This window comes from Neovison vison, chromosome X (assembly GCF_020171115.1).
Source record: "Neovison vison isolate M4711 chromosome X, ASM_NN_V1, whole genome shotgun sequence".
Taxonomy (NCBI): Eukaryota; Metazoa; Chordata; class Mammalia; order Carnivora; family Mustelidae; genus Neogale; species Neogale vison.
Window position 1 is genome coordinate 118,606,292 of NC_058105.1, and position 24,275 is coordinate 118,630,566.

Below are 24,275 nucleotides of genomic sequence, written 5' to 3' on the forward strand. Positions count from 1 at the left end.
ATTTTTTTTAAAAATCAAACATTATACTAAATGAAAGAAAGCAGTCACCAAAAAAAAAAAACCTATATATTGTATGATTCTGTAGGAAATGTCCACAATAGGCAAATTTGGAAACAGAAAATAGATTACTGATCAGCAGAGGCTGGAGGGAAGGGGGTATAGTCAATGAGTGCTAATGAGTACAGGCTTTCTTTTCTAGAGTGATGAAAAATGTTCTAAAATAAGACTATAGTGATGGTTGCACAATTCTGTTAATATGCTAAAAACCACTGGATCATATATGTTACATGAGTATAGTATGTAAACTATATTTTAGTAAAGCTGTTTCCAAAAGAAAGAAATCTAGTAATGTAAGAAGCACTGCTAAAGAGGACTTTACCTGAAATCATAATCTTTAATTCTTGAAGGAAACAAGTACATGGTTATAGCCCTGCTGTCTAGAGATCTGATCTGTACTGCTGAGCAAAGCTCTCGTGACCTGAATCGGCTACGGCCTCATTCACAGCACAAACACCTTCATGGAGTCATTCTTCACAGGACTAGTATCAAGATCTATTTAAATCCCATGCATGCATTCACAAGAGATTAAAAGATTGGTAGAAAGAACAATGAATAAAATAGAAGAAAATGAAATATTTAATCATTAGCTGCTAAATTTGACCTATACTTCTTGAATGGCCAAAGCATCAACTGACCTCAATACTTCGTCCTTGAATTCTGTACATTATTACATGATTATCTAAAAGCACCCCAACCCAGAATGTAACATTTTTATGGAGAAAGAGTTATTGTTGTTGCTTTGCTATCTTGTTTGGGCAGGACAAAACAAAGACTTTTAATCACCAACAACCCCCACCAAAAGAGCCAGTTTAAAGTATACAAATGTATTTAGCACAAAACTGGCTGCACATCACATCCATAAAGGTGAGTATCTATAATGTCATCAAGGACATCAGAGCATGCGTGTGTGTTTAAAAGCATCGCCATTTACAGACTTCACAACTGACTGTAGATCTGCTCCTTTCCTTTTAGACAGATGATAAATGACTGCATGGGGGAAAGCAACACAAGCCAGTAATTAATTTCTCTAAAACATGGCCAGTATTTGTTTCCGTTGGAAGGGCAAAGACCACCTGATACCGTGGCAAGTTGAAACCTAACACTTGCCGAGAAAGAATAAGAATTTATGACATTTTAAAATAAATCACTTAACAGCCTCATAATTTTACATAAGCAAAGGGACCCCAGCAAGCAAGCAAACAAACAAAGAACAGGGCAACTCCATAAGTCTCCAGACACTGCCAGCAGCCCCAGAGTACACAGAGGTTCAGGAAAAGTGGCTAATTATTGTTATCTGCTTCTCTGTCACACACGTTCTTCAAAAAAAGAAAGAAAGAAATTTAAAGACCTAAAACTCTTCAGATGCACATCTATCACTCTTCCTGATGTCACTTTATACCTACTTCCTGACAGTAGAAAGCTACTCATGAAAAGAAAGAGAGGCTCTGACTCAAAGAGAGAGTAGGAGAGAGGCCAAGAGAGGTGTTACCAGAGGGAACACTGCAGAAGCAGGCTGATTCCATCACAGAGGATGTCACTGCCACACACACAGACTATATGCATGAGAGCCCCACGGAAAAAAAAATAAATAATTACACCCAGTTGCAAGAAGTAAAAGAAATGACCCTGTATCCTGCATCTGACTTCCATCATCTTGCAACAGTTTTAACCAGGGTTGGAGGACTATAACAGCAACCTATGAACAATCCTCTGTTTATTACACATTTCCAGACTTTTTTTTATAAGGATGCGAACAGCAGATATCATAAAGTGTCATCATAACAACCATAACAGTGATGATGATGATGAAGAGTGTGCTGATATTAAGGATAACCATAATGACTCCTATTCATTGGTGCACACCTAATGACCACTAGGCATATGGCTAGACCCTTACATCAATGGCCCAACACTGTAGGAATTCTACAGATTTCTTTTAGGAATAATCCAAATCAGTCTTTGTTTGGTCCCAATACTAAAAACCCCAAGGAAGAAGGCAACTTTGACTGTATTCTGGGATTCTCTTACATAGTTCTCAAACTTCCTCTTAAAACTATTCCGGGTCCATTAGACCTAGTTCAGACTCAGCTACTAAAAATACTTTCCTACACTTACTTCAAAATTAAAGCTTTGTTAAAGTAAACAATTCGCCTAGCATTTTTCTGGCTTACTTTGTCTACACCTACCTTTCACCCCTAGAAGGTCAAGATACTTTGCCCATTTCACTAAATCTAGTTCTAGGAAGAAAAGGGAAAGAAGTAATAGATATATCTGATGTCTAGATTTGAAAGGCTGAGCCTCAACCTAAGTACTCAGCATGAAGAGAAATGCTATAAAAGTGGATTTTCTAGAGTTTGTAAAGAACACAGGCTAATGGATTTTAATTCCACACACATTCTTATTTATTAACATATGAAGATCTTTTACCTCCATCCGACTCAAGTCACGGGGTTGCTGGTTCGCAGGCATTGACTCAGAATAAGAATCAAATAGTGTACACTCCCGCTTGGGCTTAGGAAAGGCTAAGAAGAAACAAGAATACATAAGAATATATACTATATTCACAGCAGGCATTGTTTCCTATCAGTTCTTCTGTGCTTAGGAAATATAACAACAAAACCTGCTAGCACCAATACACTACACACTACTTATGGCAGTAATCAGGCCAAGGTAGTATTTTAAGTTCTTCTCATATACAACCTATTATTTCTATCATCCCCATTTTACATGTGATGAAACCTTGAAGCAGGGAAGTTAAGCAACCTACTCAAGGTCATATTGATGGTAAATGCAAGACTTGGGACTTGAACTGTCAGCATTTACATTGTAACATAGTAGTAACCTTCACTATCACAATATTTTATATTTTAACTATGCTACTAGCTTAATTCTTAAATGGCAGTAACTGGTGATAGTTTTAATGCTACAAACATTAACTAAGGAAATACTTCATTTTAGCTATTACTATTGGAAACAGACATGATCTTAAATGACAGGTGACCAAGAAAACTTTATAAAATTCTTTTGGTCAGCAGAAATAACAAAAATAAGAGTACAAGTTCTTGCTGATTTACAAGGAAAGAAGAATCACATTTTGGGTGTCTTCTAACATAGAACAGTGACAGAAGCTGCTGTTAGCTGGGTAGCCGAGTGGATTATGCTACTTGGTAAACTAATACTCACCATACCATTTCTGAGAAGCAGATTCTATTTCATCTCCTTGTCACAAAGTAATTAAGAAAGAAATGTCTCAATAACCAGGAAATTGGCCAATATCCCAAGGTTGACAATAACCAGAAGCTACAAATTTATCAAGACCAACTATTACAAAATCAAAATTTTAATGCCATGTTTAAACAATTTTTTGAATCAAATTTTAAAGATGGATTGGCATTTTTTTTAAAAATATGGAACACTTCATGAATTTGCGCGTCATCCTTGCACAGGGGCCAAGCTCATCTTCTCTGTGTCATTCCAATTTCGTATATGTGCTGCCAAAGTGAGTAGGGATTGGCATTATTTTTAATCCTTTCTCACCCTCCCACCCCCACCAGAGTCTGAAATGCCACCTGCCTTCTGCAGTAAAGTACCAGCCCCTGCCTAACAGCTACAACATGCAGTTGAGTACAAGCATCTTAAACTGTTCATTTGCTTACTTTGGTCTGAACTTCAGTGATATTGAGTAAGGAGAGGGTTAAGGTACAGGCGGGGAGGGACAGGGGGCCCGTGACTAGGCTCTGAAAGAGTGAACAAGAGATGAGGCAGGAGACCAGGCCGCCTGGTCCCGGATGTGAGGGAGTATTTGTCTCTGGCGGCCACAGTGTGATTGCAGAAATGGACCAAACCTCATAGAAGTCAGTCATTAAGGGTGTTTTCTGTTGTCCCTGCTCAGACTAAGGACGGCCCAAGAATCTCAAGGCCACAAGCTCCCTGGTCAAGTTTTCAATAAAAGACCGACCTAAAACCCCCCAGTGGCAACCCACTGGGGACCCCTCTCCCTCCAGAGAGCTTCTTCTTTCCTTTCTGCTCTCACCTTCACTTCAGAAACTTTCACTTCACTTCACCCCTTTGTGTCTGAGAGGGTCATTGTTTGACTCTGTGAGACGAGAACCCTGCGATCCTGTAACAATATCGAGTAGGGCAAAGCGCCGGCCCTGGTGATTTTTCTGACTATACCATGCAGTCTCATTTCCTTAGTAAAAACTCAGTAAAACACCTTTCCAAGTACCACTCCACAATCCGACCACACCAGCAGGTTTAACCGAGATAGGGTTTTTGCTTCTAGTTTACCAATCAGTGATTTGACTAGAATTGCATGACTTAAGCTTTATCAGGAGAGGGTCTTGCTACAGACAAAGCTCACACTTTCCAAACCTACAAACGCTATCATTAATGGCTCAATTTCTCTCTAGCCTGTCCCCGTGTCTCCAACTCCACTGTCACCTCCCTAGTGCCAGCCCCCTGTGAATCTAACTGGACTGCTGCCATAACCTGGTCTTCGAGTGCACCCTTGCTCCTCCAAACCTGCTCTCCAATCAGCACCGGCCTCAGCAATCAGCAGCCAACAGCAACTCGGACTGGGCCACTTCCCTGCTTAAAACCCGTCGACGTCAGTGCCCATGACTTGTTCCGTACCTTCCTCCTCAGCCTCATCCCCAGCCCCTCCAGCTCTGGCTCCTAGCTCTCCAGCCGCTGTGGCCTGCACTTTCCATGCCTCCCATGTTCCAAGTCCCCTCTGGGGCCCTCCGCAGCATACCTGCTGCCCCCTCTGCCCAGAGCCTACCCTTCCCCCTTCTTCACCTACATAGCCCTTAGCTCATCCTTCACATCTCAGCGCAAATATTTAAGGAAGTCTTCCCCAAGGTCATGCACTCTCCTGCCGCAGCTGTGTTTTTCCTTCATGGCACCTATCACTGCCTCCAGTTACGAGTACACGAGTTTACTGAACAGCAATTCTCTCACTGCCAGCAAGTTCCATAACAGTAGGAATGCTCTTCTCTACAGCATTCTGACCCGTGAGAGTAACACGGTGCTCACACAACTATTTTTTTAAAAAACTTGACAATAAAAATCTATACCATAATCTATCTACCCAGTCACCTAGACAGGGAAATATCAAAGGACCATGGGTAAGCTACCAAATAATCCAACTTTTCCTTCCAACTGTGTTCTTTAATTTCCACTATTAGGGAAAAAATAAGATACAACAATTTGTTTCATTATTTTATTGAAAACAAGCTTGTATAATTATAAATGCATGAAGGTATCAACCGAATTTATACCCTTCACCAATCTTATTGAAAACTAGGTTAGATTTTTTTTTTAAGACTGAACGTAGATGAGAAAAAAAGTTGCAACAAGAAGCTAAGCTTTTATTTTTTTTTTATGTTATGTTAGTCACCATACAGTACATCATTAGTTTCTGATGCAGTGTTCCATGAGTCATTGTTTGCATATAACACCCAGTGCTCCATGCAATCCGTGCCCTCCTCAATATCCATCACCGGCTTCACCCATCTCCCACCCACTCCCCTCTGAAACCTTCGGCTTGTTTCCCATAGTCCATAGTCTCTCATGGTTCATCTCCCCCTCTGATTCCGCCTCCCCTTCATTTTTCCCTTCCTTCTCTTAATGTCCTCCAAGCTATTCCTCATGTTCCACATATAAGTGAAACCATATAACTGACTTTCTCTGCTTGACTTATTTCACTGAGCATAATCCCCCCAAGTTCTATCCATGTCAATGCAAATGCTGGGTATTCATCCTTTCTGATAGCTCAGTAATATTCCATTTTGTACATGAACCACATCTTTTTTTATCCATTTGTCTGTTGAAGGGCATCTCAGCTCTTTCCACCGTTTGGCTATTGTGGCCATTGAGCTATGAACATTGGGGTACATGTGCCCCTTCTTATACATCTGCATCTTTGAGGTAAATACCCAGTAATACAATTGTTGGGTCATACGGTAGCCCTATTTTTAACTTTTTGAGGAACCGCCACACTGTTTTCCAAAATGCCTATAAGGAAGTTACGTTTTTTAAAAAGCAAAGTGGGATACCATAAAAATGAACCCCCAAGGGGCGCCTGGGTGGCTCAGAGGGTTAAAGCCTCTGACTTTGGCTCCCGTCGTGATCCCAGGGTCCTGGGATCGAGTCCCACATCGGGCTCTCTGCTCAGCAGGGAGCGCGCTTCCTCCTCTCTCCCTCTCTCTCTCTCTCTCTCTGCCTGCCTCTCTGCCTACTTGTGATCTCTGTCTGTCAAATAAATAAATAAATCTTTTTAAAAAATGAACCCCCCAAATGAACAGAATCACACATATATGCAAAGTCTAAAAGCACAGAGAAAACTTAGATAGTTCTGGCCATTTTCTTGAGCTACATACAAAAATAAACATGAATGATAAAGCATTATAAAGGTAACTGTTGGGGCACCTGAGTGGCTCAGTGGGTTAAGCAGCTGCCTTCGGCTCAGATCATGATCCCAGTGTCCTGGGATCAATTCTGCATCAGGTTCCCTGCTCAGCAGAGAGCCTGCTTCTCCCTCTCCCCCTGCCTGCCTCTCTGCCTACTTGTGTTCTCTCTATATACAGCTCTCTGTCAAAGAAATAAACAAAAATCTTTTTTTAAAAAGAGTTAACTGTTAAACCCTTAGGGTTCGCCTAAAATATACCATCACTGAGTTTGATGGGGTTTTATGAGGTCTCTCATGGTTTTTATTAGAACCATATAATTATTATTTAAAATTAATCCCATAAGCTCTGGAAATGGTGTGCAGTTTTTGTTTAATTAAAGGGTACAGGATGGATTCTTCAGTTGTTTCTGTATAAATGCATGCTGACAGCCTCCACAAATGATCAGGAACAAACAAGGGGCTTCACTCCAACTGAAAGAAAGCTGCCTCTTGACTGGCACTGTGTTTCACAGACCACCAACCCCCCTGCAACTGCATAACCAAGGCAAAAGCAGCCATTTGCAGCAGTGAAGGAATCAAAAGAGGCTACTTGTCTTCTGTTAACATAATTTTTGCACAGGGCTTACAGATTTCTTAAAATTTTTATCAGTGGCTTTTGGGGCACCTGGGTGGCTCAGTGGGTTAAAGCCTTTGCCTTTAACTCAGGTCATGGTCTCAGGGTCCTGGGATCAGGCCCTACGTCTGGCTCTCTGAGAGCCTGCCTCCTCCTCTCTCTCTGGCTGCCTCTCTGCCTACTTGTGATCTCTCTCTGTCAAAATAAATAAATAAAATATTTTTTTAAAAAATTTTATCAGTGGCTTTTGAAACAACCTATGAACCCAGGGCTCACAGTAAGAAACAGTGACAGTATTAAATATAACTAACTAGCCTTGGAGCAGACCTTGGCCCTCTTGGTCAGCTGTCCATCCTCATGAGAGAGAGAGAGACAAAGCCTCATGTGGCCTTGCTCCCAGGAAAAGGGGCTCCTGGATGACCTAATACTGACTTGGTTATGAAAGCTACACCCTTGCCAAGATAGCCCCAAAAAGGTTAGCTCTTCTTTGCCTCAATCCAGGAGGAACAGAGAGGGGGGAAAAATGAGAAAAAAAGATGGTGAGATAGACACCAAAGTGGAAACAGAGCTGCTTGTCATGCTGTCCAACTGCAAACTGGTTCTTGGGGACCCCTGAGGGTCTCTCCCGGCCTGGAAGGAAGGGTAGCAGGCTGGCAGAAAGCAGCTGCTATGACCAAAGTCTAAGCCTCTGAAATGAGGAGTAGACTCTACTGCCTGAACCTTCCCCTGCATACATTTTATGGAGGCATTTGGGGATAGATCCCAAAATGGGTCACTATTCCCCAACATGTTTACCTGCCAGTGGCACAGGCCACACACTTGGTCTCCTCCCTTTGGTTGAGCTTTGGCTCCCCCACTACCAAATACAGAAAATGAAAGACTTTTTATTAAGAGTCAGAGACCCCAAGACTGACTGAGATAAGTCACTGGCCACTTTGAATCTTGTGTTGTTATGAGGCGACAAGACATGAAAAACTAGGGCCTTTTTCAGATCTAAACATAAAATGTGTACTCTGTAAAGACTATTCACAATTTCTTTAGACATTGCTTCTCCTTGCCATAATCATCCATGGCTAGACGTCTCGTGTTTTTAAGAGGCCTTCCCTAATATGTGAGAAAGCTTACTGACAGCACGAGCTGTTTCTGGAACCTTCACAATGGAAGCTATACTTCCCTGAGTAACAGAAATCATATCCGTGCCCACTGCCTTTGAAAAGGGCAAGAGATATTTAATTTTCCAGTGTTCCAAAAGAACTGATACAAATGTTAGACTCACCATGACTCTTATTATTGAAAGGGTTTGGGGTAATAGCTCTATTAAGGAGAAAGACAAAGAGTTCCAGTCCAACCTTGTGGTGTGCTGAATGTTCCATATCTCTATGTGATTGCAGTTACATAGATGTATAGAGATGTAAACATTTATCAAGAGTACATTAAGATCACAGTGCTTTGCACATTTCCTGGCATGTAGTTTTTTTAACTTCTTCCATTCCACTGCCCCAGGCCACTTGGGAACATTAGGACATACCTAAAGATGCCAAGTCAGCACTTGACTCTACAGGAAGATCATCTTCTTCATTTTATATCAGCTAGGAGGTTCAGTACTTGCCTACTGCCCAATTTTAATGAAAGGGTAGTGACTGGCTCTGGCTCAAATTCATCCAGAGAATGATAGAATGGGAGTAACAAATGACTCACACTTAACCACACCATTCTGAATTCTTATATCGTAAGATATGACAATCTAATAGCACTTAAAGGACTCTAGACGCAAAAGACTCCGCTAAGTGCCCGGATACCACCTTAAGGCACAAAAAGTTCTTATAAGGCCTGGATGAAAAATGTCAAACATTTAGGACTTTGAGGACGCCTTACCTGCTTGCAGGTACTCTGGCTGCAGAGTCGGAGGCAGGCCCTCGGGCAGTGGGTAGCCGTTTTTCCGAGCCACGATGAGATGAAACGCGGCACAGAACTCAGGCAGGGTCAGGGCTCCATCACAGTCAGCATCACTGAGTTCCCTAATTATAACATGTCACAAGCACATAACACAGGGCTTAAAGGAAAAGTTACTCAGCCTCAAATATGCAAACACGGGGCACCTGGGTGGCGCAGTCCATTAAGCATCTGACTCTTAATTTCAGCTCAGGTCCTGATCGCAGAGTCCTAGGATCGAGTGCCTTGTCAGGCTCTGCACTCAGCATGGAGTCCGCTTAAGACTCTCTCTCCCTCTCCGCCTGCCCTCCCCCACCCGACTTGTATCGGCGCATGCACACATCTCTCTCTCCACCCCCCACCCCACCATCAATCAGTCAATCAATCAATCAATCTCTTTTTTTTAAAATGTGCAAACACAACTCCCAGGCTCTCTGGTGGTGGCCCTGCGAAGTCTCCACGCTCCTATGAAATCTCAGGGGGCACCTGGAAGACGAATGCTGATCAACAGCACCAGTACCAGCAGCACTTTCTAAACAAAACTTGACACACTTCAGGTTCTCTGGCAGGTCTGTTTTACAACACTGAGTACAAAAGACAAGAAACTACAGCACAAAAAGGAAAATGAGGCTCAGAATTCATTAGGTGACAGTCATTCAGTAAATGCATGGTGGTGCGGCGAGCTCCAGCTCTGGCACTCACAATGGTCAGAGGAAGGGCGGGCCTCAACCTATCTACAGGTGTCCCAGCCACTATACCGTTAACTGAGCTCAGAAATGAGCACGTCATTTTTCAGCTTTTAGGAAGAACCTTGAACTTTTCAAGTCATGTAAATGTTGTATCAAAAATTTGCTTGATAATACCATATTGATATTTAACCTGTATCTACTATTTAATCGTGGGATGATCACCTGTGTGGGGATGGGGATATATGGGAAATCTCTCTACCTTCTGCTCAGTTTGGCTGTGAACCTAAAACTGCTCTAAAAATTAAAGTCTATTAAAAATACAAAACAAAACAAAATTTGCCTGAGAATTAATTCCCTCCTGGGAAAATACAAGTGAGTTCAATAAATACTGGTTGAATTGTGTTTTCAGATAAAACCAGCAACTTGGGAAGGCTGGAACCAGGTAAGACAGAAAGGAAGAAACAGTCTTGAAAAGGCTTATCTTTGCTTCAGTCAGTGTTTCCCACTGAAAGGCACAGACCTATTTACTCAGCACAAAAGAAACCTATTTGCCAAAGTAAGACACCATAAGCTCAACCAGTCTCTTAGGTGTACAGAGACAATATACTTGTGCTGGGACAAGTAAAGAAATGGGACATAAAACTGTGCTGGAAAGGTATCTCTACATCAGAGAAGAAATAGAGAAGGTAAGCTCCCTAACTTTCCTCTGGACCATTCACATCCTTCTCCTGCCAATATTTAGAATGCACCAGCCCTGAAGGAGCAGGTCCACAGGGTAAAGAGTCAGGGAACAGTTTCAAACGCTGACCGGAGAGAATACCATTCACCTTCCATGGATATGTCTCAACAAAAAATAGGAAGCCTCATGCCAATAACATTAAGACTGGGAATTCAGCCAAAAGAGACTGTCTTCTTTTAAAAACAATAGTCTATTTTTTCCCCTAGCTTTAATATCTAATGTAAGGCTTGTTGTTAAAAAAAAAAAAAAAAGAATTATGCTAGACTCTATTGCTGAAGAACCTAAACCCAGCTCAGAAATCTCAGATACACTGGCATGTGCAAGTGTTACTGGAAAAGTTTTCCAATAAAATGCACAAAACATGACAAGCAATTTTAAATTCTACCACAATTTTTGTAAATCCTCGTGCAAAAAAATCTTACACAAATATTCCAGGGTTTTAATTATGTATTTATAGCCGCAGCATCACCCACCCAGGCTTGAGGAAGAAGGGCCCACACACTGCTGGGAGTTTACAGAGGCACCGAGCGTTCTCCTAAACGCAAATCAGCCATCTGGACTGGCTCGGGACAGGCCTTCTGGAACCCGGGCTGCAGCCAGCACGGCGGCGAGGTACAGTGCACACCACAGCTGCAAGTCAGAACTAGGGCCCAGCTGATAAACACCAGCCAAATTTATGAAGCTCAGAGGCTGCTAGAATAGTCAAATTTGACTTAATTCCAAAACATTTGTGGACCTTCTGTTCACCTGGCCTCATAAAATATTTTAAAGAAGAGATTTTCAAGATCCTCTGGTAACCTGCATCGTATCAAGTAGAAATATCTGAAAATAAAATTCACAAGATAGGAATGCTCATATGCCCACACAATTGTTTAGACAGGAAAGGGATCTAGAGGAGGATAATAATTGGAAAATTAATTAAGTAACAGCTAACAGTTACAGTGCACCAGACACTCAACATTGTGCTTTTCATATAATAACTTATTTAATCTTCACAGCAGCAAAAATCTTAAGTTCTATTCACTCTTTTATCTGTCAAAAATAAATTCAACGGGCCCCCTGGCTGACACAGCCAGTTAAGTGTCTGACTCTTGATTTCAGTCCAGATTATGATCTCAGAGTCATGAGATCAAGCCCCAAGTTGGGCTCCACACCCAGCAAGGAGTCTGCTTGACATTCTTTCCCTCTCCATCTGCCCTTCCCCTTGCTTGTGCTCTCAAAATAAATACACAAATCTTAAAATAAAATTCAAAGGATAAGACTTTTAAAATGCAAAAGAAGGAGCTAAGGTATGGGTATGTAATGACACTATGATACTAATATGGCATTAATTATACTTACCATATGTAGGAGAGTTCTGGAATGGAAAGCTTTGATTTGGTGAAGAAGTTCTTGGCCACAGAACCTGCCAAGAGAGCCACTGTTTAAATAAATCATTAATTACTTATCTAGAGCAGCTTTTTAAATTTATATGTAAATGAGTTGTCGTTTTTTTCATTCAGAATCCCTACCATATAACAATAAATGTAATATTTATTCATCAAAGCAACTATAAATCATATGGCTAAAAACAACATATGAACAGCCTTTATTTTTTTAAACTTAATTTTATTTTTTCAGTGTTATGAATAGCTTTTAAAAGAATATATACGGGGGGGTGGGAGGTTGGGGTACCAGGTGGTGGGTATTATAGAGGGCACGGCTTGCATGGAGCACTGGGTGTGGTGAAGAAAAAAATAATGAATACTGTTTTTCTGAAAATAAATAAATTGGAAAAAAAATTTAAAAACACACACACACACACACAAAAAGAATATATAAACTACAATCGGGCAAAAGAAACAATATCATAATACTTATTATACATATAAATTCCTTCTCGATTTTTCTGAAGATCTGCAAAAGTTTATTCAAAATTCAGAAGACAAATTTTGAAATTATTAAAGTAAAAATCTGTCAAGCACTTTTTTTTTCCAATTTATTTATTTTCAGAAAACAGTATTCATTATTCTTTCACCACACCCAGTGCTCCATGCAAGCCGTGCCCTCCACAATACCCACCACCTGGTACCCCAACCTCTCACCCCCCCGCCACTTCAAACCCCTCAGATTGTTTTTCAGAGTCCATAGTCTCTCATGGTTCATCTCCCCTTCCAATTTACCCAAAAGCACATACCCTCCCCAATGTCCATAACCCTACCCCCCTTTCTTCCAACCCCCCTCCCCCCAGCAACTCACAGTTTCTGTCAAGCACTTTTAATGAAAGGGTGAGAAAGTAATATACGATCATGGCAGAAAACAGAGCAAAAAGAAAATTGACACCGTTCATCTTATCACACAAGACAAAACAGACATCGTGGTAAAGAGTCAGGTGAAATATAAGATCTCTTGGTGGCTCTTTGAGAAATTTATCCAGGAACCTCTTGCTACTTTCTTTATCCATCACAAATTTACCAGTATCAACTGATATCAGGTAATCATTCCATTTTACATATTATATAACTCCAAGTCCCAACTGCACTTAAAGTGTTAGACCAATCCTTAATGAGATTGAAATTTTTATGGTTTCAGCTCTAAGACCAATTTCAAAATCCAAAGGCCTCAATTCTAACATGAATAACAGTCATATAAAGCCTCAAGCTCTAAACTGATTAAGTCCAAAGTCTTTCCCTGGCAATCACAAGTCTTCTAGCTGGACTTAAAACAAGGTATTATAATGCACCCTAAAGCAGAACTATTTTCCTTTACTAGATTATGAAGAATCAAAGGGAAAGTGCCCTATTAACCAATGAGCTTTCTCAGAAAAGCATCCTGAGAAATAATGCTGTCACAGGACTACCGGCCATCAGTGCAGCCCCCTCGTCAAACATTTATCAGAAATGTCTTAAGAGCCTATTTATCGGCTATTTTATAGATATGACATTCACCCCTTAACTCATTCTTCTTTTTCCCCCTTGATATCCTTTCTTCAAATCACACTAGGCCTAAACCCAAGCCACAGACCCAGCCTGGCCTTCAGACAGGAAAGAGGGACTGTTCTGCCACGGTGTCTCAAAGAGATTAGGTAGGGCCCATCTGGAAGCCAACAGCTAACAAGTTCAATTGTGCCCTGGCTGTCACCTGCCAGAGAAGGAAGCTGATGAGAAAGCCCAAGTGCTCCCTCCTTTGGTGCTGACAGATGTTGAATCAATGAGCTGGAATCCTCCCCCCAGCCCTAATCCCAGCCAACCTAGAAACCCCAAGCCAGCCTCCTTTCCTTGTTCTCTCCAGCCATTTTCAGACCTGCTGGGAAGCTTTATATAGGGCAAAAGAGGGAGAGATAAGGCTTTAAAAAGTTGTCAGCAATCAAACATCAAAATGTAGATTCAGACTTTTTATTACAAGGAGTGTCTTAGCCCAGTAAAAAACCGCTATACATAGCATTGATAAGTCAGTGATAAATGTTAACCTAATGAACAGATAAAAATCTTAAAAATAAAGACCAATAACACTATACAAAAACAGGTAGAGCCATGACAGTTCACAGAAATAGATGCAACCACACACCCCCCATTTTTTTAAGTAATCTATCCCCAACATGAGGCTCGAACTCACGACCCCAAGATCAAGAGTCGCATGCTCTTACCACCTAAGCCAGCCAGATGCCCAACTGACTCTTAATCATATTGGGAAAAAAAAAACACCTCAACCTTCTTCATAAAAGATCCATAAAATAGAACCATGCAAAGACATGATTTCTTGCCTATCAAGTGGGAGGAAAAATACAAAAGTCAGTGAACACGTAGTGATAGTAAGACTGTGGGAAAATGGGCATCTTCTACAATGCTGCTGAAATGACAGCCCGGCACAAACCCCACAGAAGGAGTGTCTTACGGTGTTTAGCAAAATCATATTATCCAAAGATACACTGACAAAAATATAAAAAGACAGGTAGAGGGCTATTCACAACAAAAATATGCGTAAGAGCAAAAGACTAATAAAAAGAATCCCAAAAGCAGATTAGCTAAATAAATGCATGTCACACAGTCTAGCAGTACACAACCATAAAAGCGAATGGGAAACATCTCTCCATGCAATATGGAGTAATCACCAGGACATAATATTAATCGGAACAAGCAAGTGGAGAGAAGTAGAAATAGTATGCTACCATTTATCTCATGGAAGATGGGAGATAAGAATATATACACACACATAAACATATTCACACACAGAAAAATTTGCTTTTACTTTTAAAAAGAGATAAACCATAAAAAGGGGGGCAGGAAAGAAAAGGGTAGATGGGATAGAAATAGAAATAGAAGCTACACTTTGTAAATTGTTTAGTAAATTGTTTTACAGACTCAAATTCAGAATTGTGAAAATATTTTATATATGTATAAAACTAAATTTCAAAAACCACAATCCCTAAAAATTGAAATCAAAACAATTAGCGCTGACAAGAACAAAGCTGGAGAACTCCCACTTCCTAACTTCAAAACCTACTACATTACCCAAGACGGTGTGGTATTGGCATTAGACTAGACAGTGAAAATCAGTGGGAAAAAATTAACATCCAGAAATAAGCCCTAACATTCATAGTAAACTGAATTTTGACAGGGATGCTAAAACAATTAAATCACAGAATCTTTTTTTTTTTTTTCCCAAAAAAAAATGGTGCTGGGACAACTGGAGATCCACATGTGAAAGAAGCAATTTGAACACCTACCTGATACCATACACAAAAATTAACTCAAAATGGATAAAAGACCCAAATATAAGAGATAAAACTGTAATATATATACCTTCTTAGAGGAAAATAAAGACATAAATTTTCATGACCTTGGATTAGGCAATGATCTGTTATTATGGCACCAAAAGCACAGTCAACAACAAAAAAACATAATCTAGACACCATCAAAACTAAAAACTTACGTGCTCCAAAAGATACTATTAGGAAAATTGAAAAAAACAAGCCACCAATTGAGACAAAATATTTACAAATTCAGTATGTGCTAAGAACATGTATCTAGAATACAGGTATACGTCATTTTATTATGCTTCACCTTACTGCACTTGGCACATATTGCATTTTTTTTTTAACAAATTGAAGGTCTGTGGCATCCTTGTGTTGAGCAAGTCTATTGGTACCATTTTTCTGAAAGCATTTGCTCACTTCATGTCTCTGTAACACATTTTGGTCATTCCTGCAATATTTCAAACTTTTTCATTATTATTATATTTATTACAGTGACCTGTGATGAGGGATTACAACTCACTGAAAGCTCACATGATGGTTAGCATATTTTAGCAATAAATTATTTTTTAACTAAAATATATACAGTGCTGGGGCGCCTGGGTGGCTCAGTGGGTTAAAGCCCCTGCCTTCAACTCAGGTCATGATCCCGGGGTCCTAGGATCTAGCCCTCATTGGGCCTTCTGCTCAGCAGAGAGCCCACTTCCCCCCTCTCTCTCTGCCTGCCCCTCTGCCTGCTTGTGATCTCTGTCTGTCGAATAGGTAAATAGATAAATCTTAAAAAAAAATACACACACACACACACACACACATATATATATATATGCACACACAGTGGTTTTTTTACATATAATACAATTGCACACTTAACAGATTACAACATAGTGTAAATATAATTTTTATATGCACTGGGAAATCAAAATATTTGACATTCTTTTTTGCAATATCTACTTTATTGCTGTCATCTGGAACCAAATCTTCAATCTCCCCAAGTTAATGTCTGTACATAAGGAACTCTTACATTCAGTATTTATTTAAAATGGCAAAGGATTTGAATAGACATTTCTCCAAAGAAGATATACAATAAGAACATGAAAGGATGTTCAATTTCATTTTTCATCTGGGAAAAGCTAATCATAACCATAAATGATACTACTTCACACTCACTAGAGAGGTAGGAGGGAAGGGAGACTCAGAAGACAAGTTGACCAAAGTAAAGCCATTCAGGTTTGAGACTGACCCTTAACCTAAAAGTGAGCAGGTAGCAGACAGAGTCCCAAGAGCCAACCATGGAAGACCACAAGACCCCACTCCCTCCAGCAGTAAAAGCCACAAAGGCCCGACATTCTTAAAATTGCTCCCTGTAGGTAATTTCACAACCCTAAGACAAGGGAGAAACTACGCACCCAATGTAAATGATAAACCCAAAGTTAAGGAGTAAGGCCCTTCCTATATAGTTAGCTAATTTTTAAAACTTAGAAAACTCTTCCTTAGAGGCCAAGGACGGTCCTCTTCCTCACCTGGGAGAAGAGACCACTATTTTATCTATAAAGTAGTTCCCTTCTCACTTCCAAACTCAATGAATTGTTTTTCTTTTTCTGAACAGCTTGCTCTTGAATTCTTTCTCACACAAAGCCAAGAACGCTCATGGCGAGGGGACTGAGGCCCTCCCTCTTGGGGCCTCAGTCCATCTGGCATCACTAGAATGGCTGTAAGCAAAAGACAGTAGGTGCCGGTGAGGATGTGCAGTAACCAGAACCTTCATATGCTGCTGATGGCAATGTTAAACGATGCCGCCACCATGCAAAACAGTCGGATCCTCAAATGACTGAACACAGAGTTACCATGTGACACAGCAATTCCCCTCCTAGGTATACATTTAAGAGAAATTAAAACATACATCCGTACAAAAATGTGCATGCATATGTTCAGAGCAGCATTATTGTTTTTTTAAAGATTTTTTTTTATTTGGGAGAGAGTAAGAGAGAGGATGAGAGTGGGGCCAGGAACAGAGGGAGAACCAGACGCCCCACTGAGCAGGAAGCCCGATGTGGGGCTCAATCCCAGGACCTGGGATCATGACCTGAGCCAAAGGCAGCCACTGTGACTGAACCACCCAGGCACCCCCAAGCAGCATTATTCCTAATAGCCAAAAAGCAGAAACAACACAAATCAAGTGCCATCAACTGATGAATAAATAAAATGTAGTATATATCTATACAACGGAAATTATTCAGCCATAAAAAAGCAATCCAGCTCTAGTACATAGTACAACCTGGATAAAATAAACCTTAAAAATATTATGCTAAGTCAAAGAAGTCAGACACAAAAAAAGACCACACATTATGTTATTTCATTTATAGGAAAAGCCTAAAATAGGTAAATCTTTAGAGAGAAAAAGTAGTTTAGTCATTATGCAGTGCTGGGAGGTGGGGTGAGCAGGAATGGGGAATAATTGCTAATAAGTAGGTGGTTTGTTGCGGGGTAATGAAAGTGTTCTAAATTCAGATTGTGAATACATTCTGTAAATACACAAAAACCAATGAACTGTACACTTTACAGAGCTGAATTTTGTGGTATGTTAATATCTCAGAAAAGATTTTGTTTTTAAAATTGACATCACCTAATTGCAATAGATGAACTCCTCTTGACCTTCAACAAACTGAACTGTTTTCAAAAGGCATTTATGAGACAATCAGGGAAATCTGAACAAAGACTTGATGATATTAAAGAAATGTGTTTCGTATTCTTTTTCACGTGTGCCAGTGAATTGCGGTTATGTTTTTAAAAGAAGTCTTTCTTATCATTTGAGATATGAATTGAAATATTTTCAAATGAAATGATCTGATAACTGCTTCAAAATCATCTGGGCTGAGAGAGGGTACAGGCTGAACAAAATCACTGTGCTGTGTAGTACGTACACAGGGGTTTCTTATACTAGTCACTCTAGTTATATCACATTTGAAATTCTGCAAAATAAGGAAGTTAAAATAAAAACACTCCTAACAGCTACCCATTTGTATTTGTTTAATTATACACATACATTATGAAGAAACTCACTTAAGGGGCACCTGGGTGGCTCAGTGGGTTAAGCCTCTACCTTCGACTCAGGTCATAATCCCAGGATCCTGGGATGGAGCCCCATGTGGAGAACCATGTCTCCCTCTCCCTCTCTACCCCCGCCCAGCTCGTGCTCTCTCTCTCTCTCTCAAATAAATAAATAAAATCTTTTAAAAAATTTAAAAGTCACTTAAGCAGTGGGTAAGGTTAGTAAATGGTCAATCTGAGTTTCTGCTTATTTTAAGGCCTGTTGTCAACACTGAATTTGTTGTATCTATGATACTTGCCTTTCAATAAAACTACTACCACCAATCAGAAAAATGATGTCTGAACTTATACAATTATATCTCAATTATATATCTTATTTCTCAAGAGAAAATCAGTCCGTATTTAATATGTCAGGTTACAATTATCGAGGAAATATTGTTATTCTTCAAAATTGAAGTACAAAAAGAAAGTTTTATGAATTTTTCTTCCAGACTCTGCTATTTCACTGTTTAGTCTTCAGCCCAGGAAAATGTAGGCATAACAGGAATTAAATCAGTTTGTCTCAGTTTGAATTTTGCATGAGAACTCAACAGGAATACGTATTTAGAAGACAACCCAGAAGAACAGACATGTGGACATAAAACTGCTGGTCTATTTTCCTCCCATATTTTAATTTCTCTCAGAAAATCCAGAGCAGAAGGACTTGAGCCAAAGAAAACGAGCACGAATTTGGACTTCTAAAGCATACATAACATTAAGAGACTTGTGACACGAAATCTTTAGAAGGCTACACTACATCTTCGCTCGAATATGAATAAGCAATTAAAGAGGTCATCCTGGTGCCACAGTCTACCATCTCAAGAACTGCTCCGCTAATAAGGCACGGGTCTAGACCAGGCTCCCCCAAATTCCCACTTAAACCTTTGAAACTGAAACATTATCCTCCAAATGTCATTGCCAAGTATTTTTCTGCCTGGTTTACAGTTGATAAGAAATTCAGTCGTAGAGGGAAAACAAATCAAAATCACAGAAGAATGTCACATTCATTTTGTGTGAACTGTTTCTCAAGATGTGTACTGCTACCAATGTAACAGTACTGGGACCCATGTCTTCACCCATCAGCTTAGTTACCTGAAATGAAGGAACTCGGGTCAGGCTGAAGGGATCGGAACTGATTGATGTAGTACTCGCGCTGTTCTTCTGTTATCCTCCAGGGTTCCTCCGGGTAATTACTGCTGTTATCATGTGGTTCTCTCTCCACGGAAAAGGACTTAAAAAATAAATAAGCAAATGCTCAGAGGTAAAAAGAGAAAACATCAGCAAAAGCCATCATGCGTTATACTTATTTTTTTTCCTTAAGAGAATACATTTAAACACCTTGTAACTAGGACGTAATTAGAACATAAACTTCTGCAGGGCAGACATCATGCTTCGTAAATTTTTGGATACCTCAAAGTTGTTAACAAGACTGAGCATGAAATACTGAACACTTGGTGAGTAAAGAAAGTTCTTCCAATGTGCTGAAGAAAGAGTAAAAAGGATGATCATTCTTTTTAAACATTTTTATTTATTAATGTATTTATTTAGAGAAAGAGCGAGTGCAGGGTGGGGAGTGATGGAGGTAGAGGGAGCAAGAGAATCTTAAGCAGGCTCCACACCCAGCATGGAGCCAGAGTCAGGGCTCAATCTCACAACCCTGAGATCAGGACCTGAGTGAAATCAAGAGCCAGACACTCAACTGACTGAACTACCCAGGCGCCCCAAAAGGACGATCATTCTTATCCTTAAATACGGACCACATTTTTATCCTTTCAGGTTAGCTGAGTAGCCAGCAAAATAATCTAGCTTTCTTTTAAACCATTTTTTTTTTTTAATCTACAAAAGCTATAACCATGTCATCTTTTTTCTGAGGCATTTCCATTGTATAATTCTGGGAATCAAAAATTCTGATTCCAATTCCACCTCCCCACGTCCTACTCGAGTGGCAAGTCAGGATCCCAGAACCTGTCGTTCTGCATTTGTGAACTGTGGGTAACACTTGGTAATAGAACTGGGTCTGGAGAACAACTGCTCCTGGGATCATAGCAAACCGGGCAACATAACATGGGGTGCATCAGACCTGCCACTAGGGGGCATGCAAGGCAAATGTGAGGATTTAAGGATAAGGAGAACCAGAAACGAACTTCAGGAGAAAGACTGTACTAGGCCATGCTTAAAGAAGCAAAACTGGTGATTCTGGAAGGAGGAGCCTAGGTCTTTGTTCCATTCCTCCCATCTACCCCAAGGCTAAGGTGAACACAAGGAGTGTGACCCTTTAGGGCAAAAGGAGACTAGAAAAGAAATGGAGAGATATTACTGCTAAATAACCCATCAAGTTGCCTGCTTCTGCACACACTATCAAGAAATTAATCGTTAGGAGGGCATTCTACTCACTATCCCTAGAAATGACAGCGGACCATCTCTGCACCCTTCCTCCCACCCCCACACACCCCATTCCAGCAAGTAATTCTCAGGAACACCCAGCTGTCTCCTCTGTGACTTTCAGAGATGAAATAAGACTATAAAATGTTGAGCTGTGATATATCTTTGAGATGTCATCTTTAAAGTTTTCATACCAGGTGAGTTTCCACTAAATGTATATCAGACACTTTTAAATGCCCCAGAAGCCACTAATCATTAGTTGTTATCTTAAATTCATAGAATGCTTTCAAATTTACAAAGCACTACACATACCTATCTCACCTGAGCATCTCAAAAACTTTGAAAGGTAGACATAGCAGGTATTATTATCCTGTTCTCAGATGAAGAAATGAAGGCCCATACAACTTAAGAGATGAGTCCATATCCTTCATTATTTGCAATCAGCATTATTGCATTATTGCAGTCAGCAAGTAATTACCCCCTCTGTTTTATCTGTTGTTCAAAAAAGTCAGCCTACTCTTTAGAAGGCCTTTTTTTAAATTGAGTTGCATCAGGGATATTGAGAACATAATGCTAAGTGAAATAAGTCCAACATAGAAAGACAAATACTGGGGTGCCTGGGTGGCTCAGTGGGTTGAAGCCTCTGCCTTCGGCTCAGGTCATGATCCTGGGGTCCTGGGATCGAGCCCCGCATCGGGCTCTCTGCTCAGCAGGGAGCCTGCTTCCTCCCCTCTCTCTGCCTGCCTCTGCCTGCTTGTGATTTCTGTCTGTCAAATAAATAAATAAGATCTTTAAAAAAAAAAAAAGAAAGACAAATACTGTATGATATCATTTATATGTGGAACCAAGAAAAAAATCAAACTCATAGATACAGAGAACAGATTGGTGGCTGTCAGGCATGGGGGGGGTGGGCAAAATGGGTAAAAGTGGTCAAAAGGTACAAATTTTTGGTTATAAGTAAGTCCTAGAGATGTAATGCAAAGCATGGTGACTATAGTTAATGATACTGTACTTTATGTTTTTAAAAGTTGCTAAGAGAGTAAACCTTGTAAGTTGTCATCACAAGAAAAAAATCTGTAACTATGTATGATGATTGATGTTAACTAGTGTAGTAATCATTTTGCATTATATACATATATCAAATAATTACACTGCACACCTAAAACTAATACAACGTTATATACCATTTTATCTCAATTTTTTTAAAGATTTTATCCATTCATTTGTCAGAGAGAGTGAGCACAAGCAGAGAGGCAGGCAGAGGCAGAGGGAGAAGCATGCTCCCTGCTGAGCAAGGAGCCCGATGTGGAACTTGATCCCAGGACGCTGGGATCATGACCTGAGCTGAAGGCAGCCGCTTAACCAACTGAGCCACCCAGGCGTCCCCATTTTATCTCAATTTTTAAAAATAAATTAATTTTTAGAAATTGAGTTGCATCCGATTTGTTTTCAGAAACTCCTATGGTTCTGATAATAAACAATATCAATAAAGCAAGAAAGGTCACAATTCAGTCTAAGCACCCAATGGACCACACAACTTTCTGAAACACTCCCACCAAATCCCAGAGCCAAATTCAAATGTTCCACACTAGCACTTTCTGAACGAGGCCAGATGTCTGACCAGGTTGCAGGGGCAAAACCAAGGGTAGAGGGAATCAGTATGCAATGGATTGGGTTCCGGGCCAAATTATAATGTGTAGGACTTCCAGGAACACTGTCCTTCTGGTTGGCACTGAAGGAAACAGCTGGAGTAAATGTATCTAAAAAGCTGGGTATGGGCTGGACACAAGAATGGATGTTTACAACTGAACAATCAAGCAGATGGTTCACAAACCCAGCAGGACACTGGTGAAAAGCCCTGTCCCACTGCCACCTTGCAAATGAAGGCATGAAAATCTCTGTGCTGGGTGTTGGCTGCTACATTCCTGGGTCTGATCCAGAAGCTACCGCTCCCCTAGAATACACTACTTGCCGCCTGGAATCGGAGCTGCCATATCTGGCTGCTGTTGTTACAACAGCCCATGTCTGTTCTTTCTCCAATCCCATGACCACCTGCTCATTCTATTTCATCTCCCACATTATCTCACTGACGACGTGCATCAGTGGCCTCTTGGCAGGTCTCAAGGCTATTCTGACAACAGGGCTTAAAAGCCTACAGAGATGACCTGTCGCCTAATAGAAAACATCCACCTCCCCCATGTGGCCTTTAGGGACCTTATAATCCAACCTCCCCCCCTGCTCACTCTTAGCAGGCTGATCACCCACCTGCTGGCTCTTCATGAGTCAGATCTCTGTCTTCTTCCCAGACGATTCCTCCTCTGATCCCAGCCTGCTCAAATCCTATTACTTGAGTCCCACTGCCCCATAGGGCTCTCCAGTGTACCTGCCAGGACCACAGCCACCGGAGAAGGCAATTCCCATCCCCTCTGATACAAAGGTGATACAAAAAGCTCTGCTACAAAGGTGGGCTTGGCAGCCACATGTGCACACAAGACCCACCTTACACCTGGTCTCACCCAGTTGAGTCCAAGTAAAGAAGAGAGGGCACACAGTTTCTGGCCTCTGGAACCCTCTTGCAGAGAAAACTCTACCCTAGCAAGAAAAACTTCAGCCAGATGCTCATTACTGGGGCTGTGGGTAAGAAACATGAAGATCAAAAGCACAGAAAACAGACCCTGAATGGATGCAATGAGGCCACCACACAGAGTGAGGGCGCAGTGGGGCTTGAAGCCATGAAGAACCAGAGCCAGCCTAAGCAGAACCTGTGAGGCAGAGAAATACTAAAAAGAATAGGGTGTGAGATGGCCGTTGGCAGCCAGCAGACAACCAGAGAGAGAAGCAAACCCAAGGCAACTAGGGCAAGCACGAATAACTAAGAACTCCCACTCCTCAGGACCAATGGGTCACTCCTTGTCTCTCATTTCTTGGATTCCCAAGAGAACTCCAACCCCACCTCCTTTACAAGAAGACTTAAGCTGGCAAGGAGAGTTCCTGCTCCCTAAAACCAAAAAGGCCTTGCAACAAAGAGGGAGAAGGCATAAGAACATTGTATAACCTGTACATAACATAGCATGGCCCTTTTACGGGCTTCCTCTAAATGTGTTAACCTACGCTCATTCTCCTTCCCAGAACTTGCTTCTCACTGCATGTTGTTAACTGATTTAATAAACAAGTAATTAGGCATCTTAAAAAATATGAATTCTTATGATTAGTATCACACATACTTGAACATTTCAAGTGCTCTTGAAATACCATCATTCAGGTTTCAACCTGAGGGACCAGAACCATATCATGTATCCCTTTACTCTGCATATAATCCCTAGCAGGCATATCACAGATTCTAAAATGTAGTGTGAGATCCATTTATTGGTAGGCTCTAGTAAGTTCAGATGTTTGCCTTATATTAAAAGAGGTGCAGAGGGCGCCAGGGTGGCTGAGTGGGTTGGGCCTCTGCCTTCGGCTCAGGTCATGATCTCAGGGTCCTGGGACTGAGTCCCACATCGGGCTCTCTGCGCAGTGGGGGGGCCTGCTTCCCTCTCTCTCTGCCTGACTCTGCCTACTTGTGATCTCTGTCTGTCGAATAAATGAAAAATCTTTTAAAAACATAAATAAAAAAATAAAAGAGGTGC

The 24,275-nt window shown here is 40.8% G+C and overlaps 1 protein-coding gene and 1 non-coding gene across 8 annotated transcripts in view; both read right to left on the reverse strand.

The window, feature by feature from the left end:
- REPS2 (RALBP1 associated Eps domain containing 2) overlaps nucleotides 1–24,275 on the reverse strand; it is a 229,912-nt gene that overhangs the window by 108,933 nt on the left and 96,704 nt on the right. For all 7 annotated transcript variants that reach the window (XM_044234502.1, XM_044234497.1, XM_044234498.1 and 4 more), the window contains exons 6-9: nucleotides 19,357–19,495; nucleotides 11,787–11,850; nucleotides 8,961–9,103; nucleotides 2,488–2,582 (exon numbers count right to left, since the gene is read on the reverse strand). In XM_044234502.1, coding sequence (XP_044090437.1) covers nucleotides 2,488–2,582; nucleotides 8,961–9,103; nucleotides 11,787–11,850; nucleotides 19,357–19,495 — 441 coding nt within the window. The remainder of the gene's footprint in view (nucleotides 1–2,487; nucleotides 2,583–8,960; nucleotides 9,104–11,786; nucleotides 11,851–19,356; nucleotides 19,496–24,275) is intronic.
- LOC122897800 lies at nucleotides 3,462–3,567 on the reverse strand. The gene has a single exon (XR_006382642.1). It is a non-coding gene; the product is annotated as a U6 spliceosomal RNA (small nuclear RNA).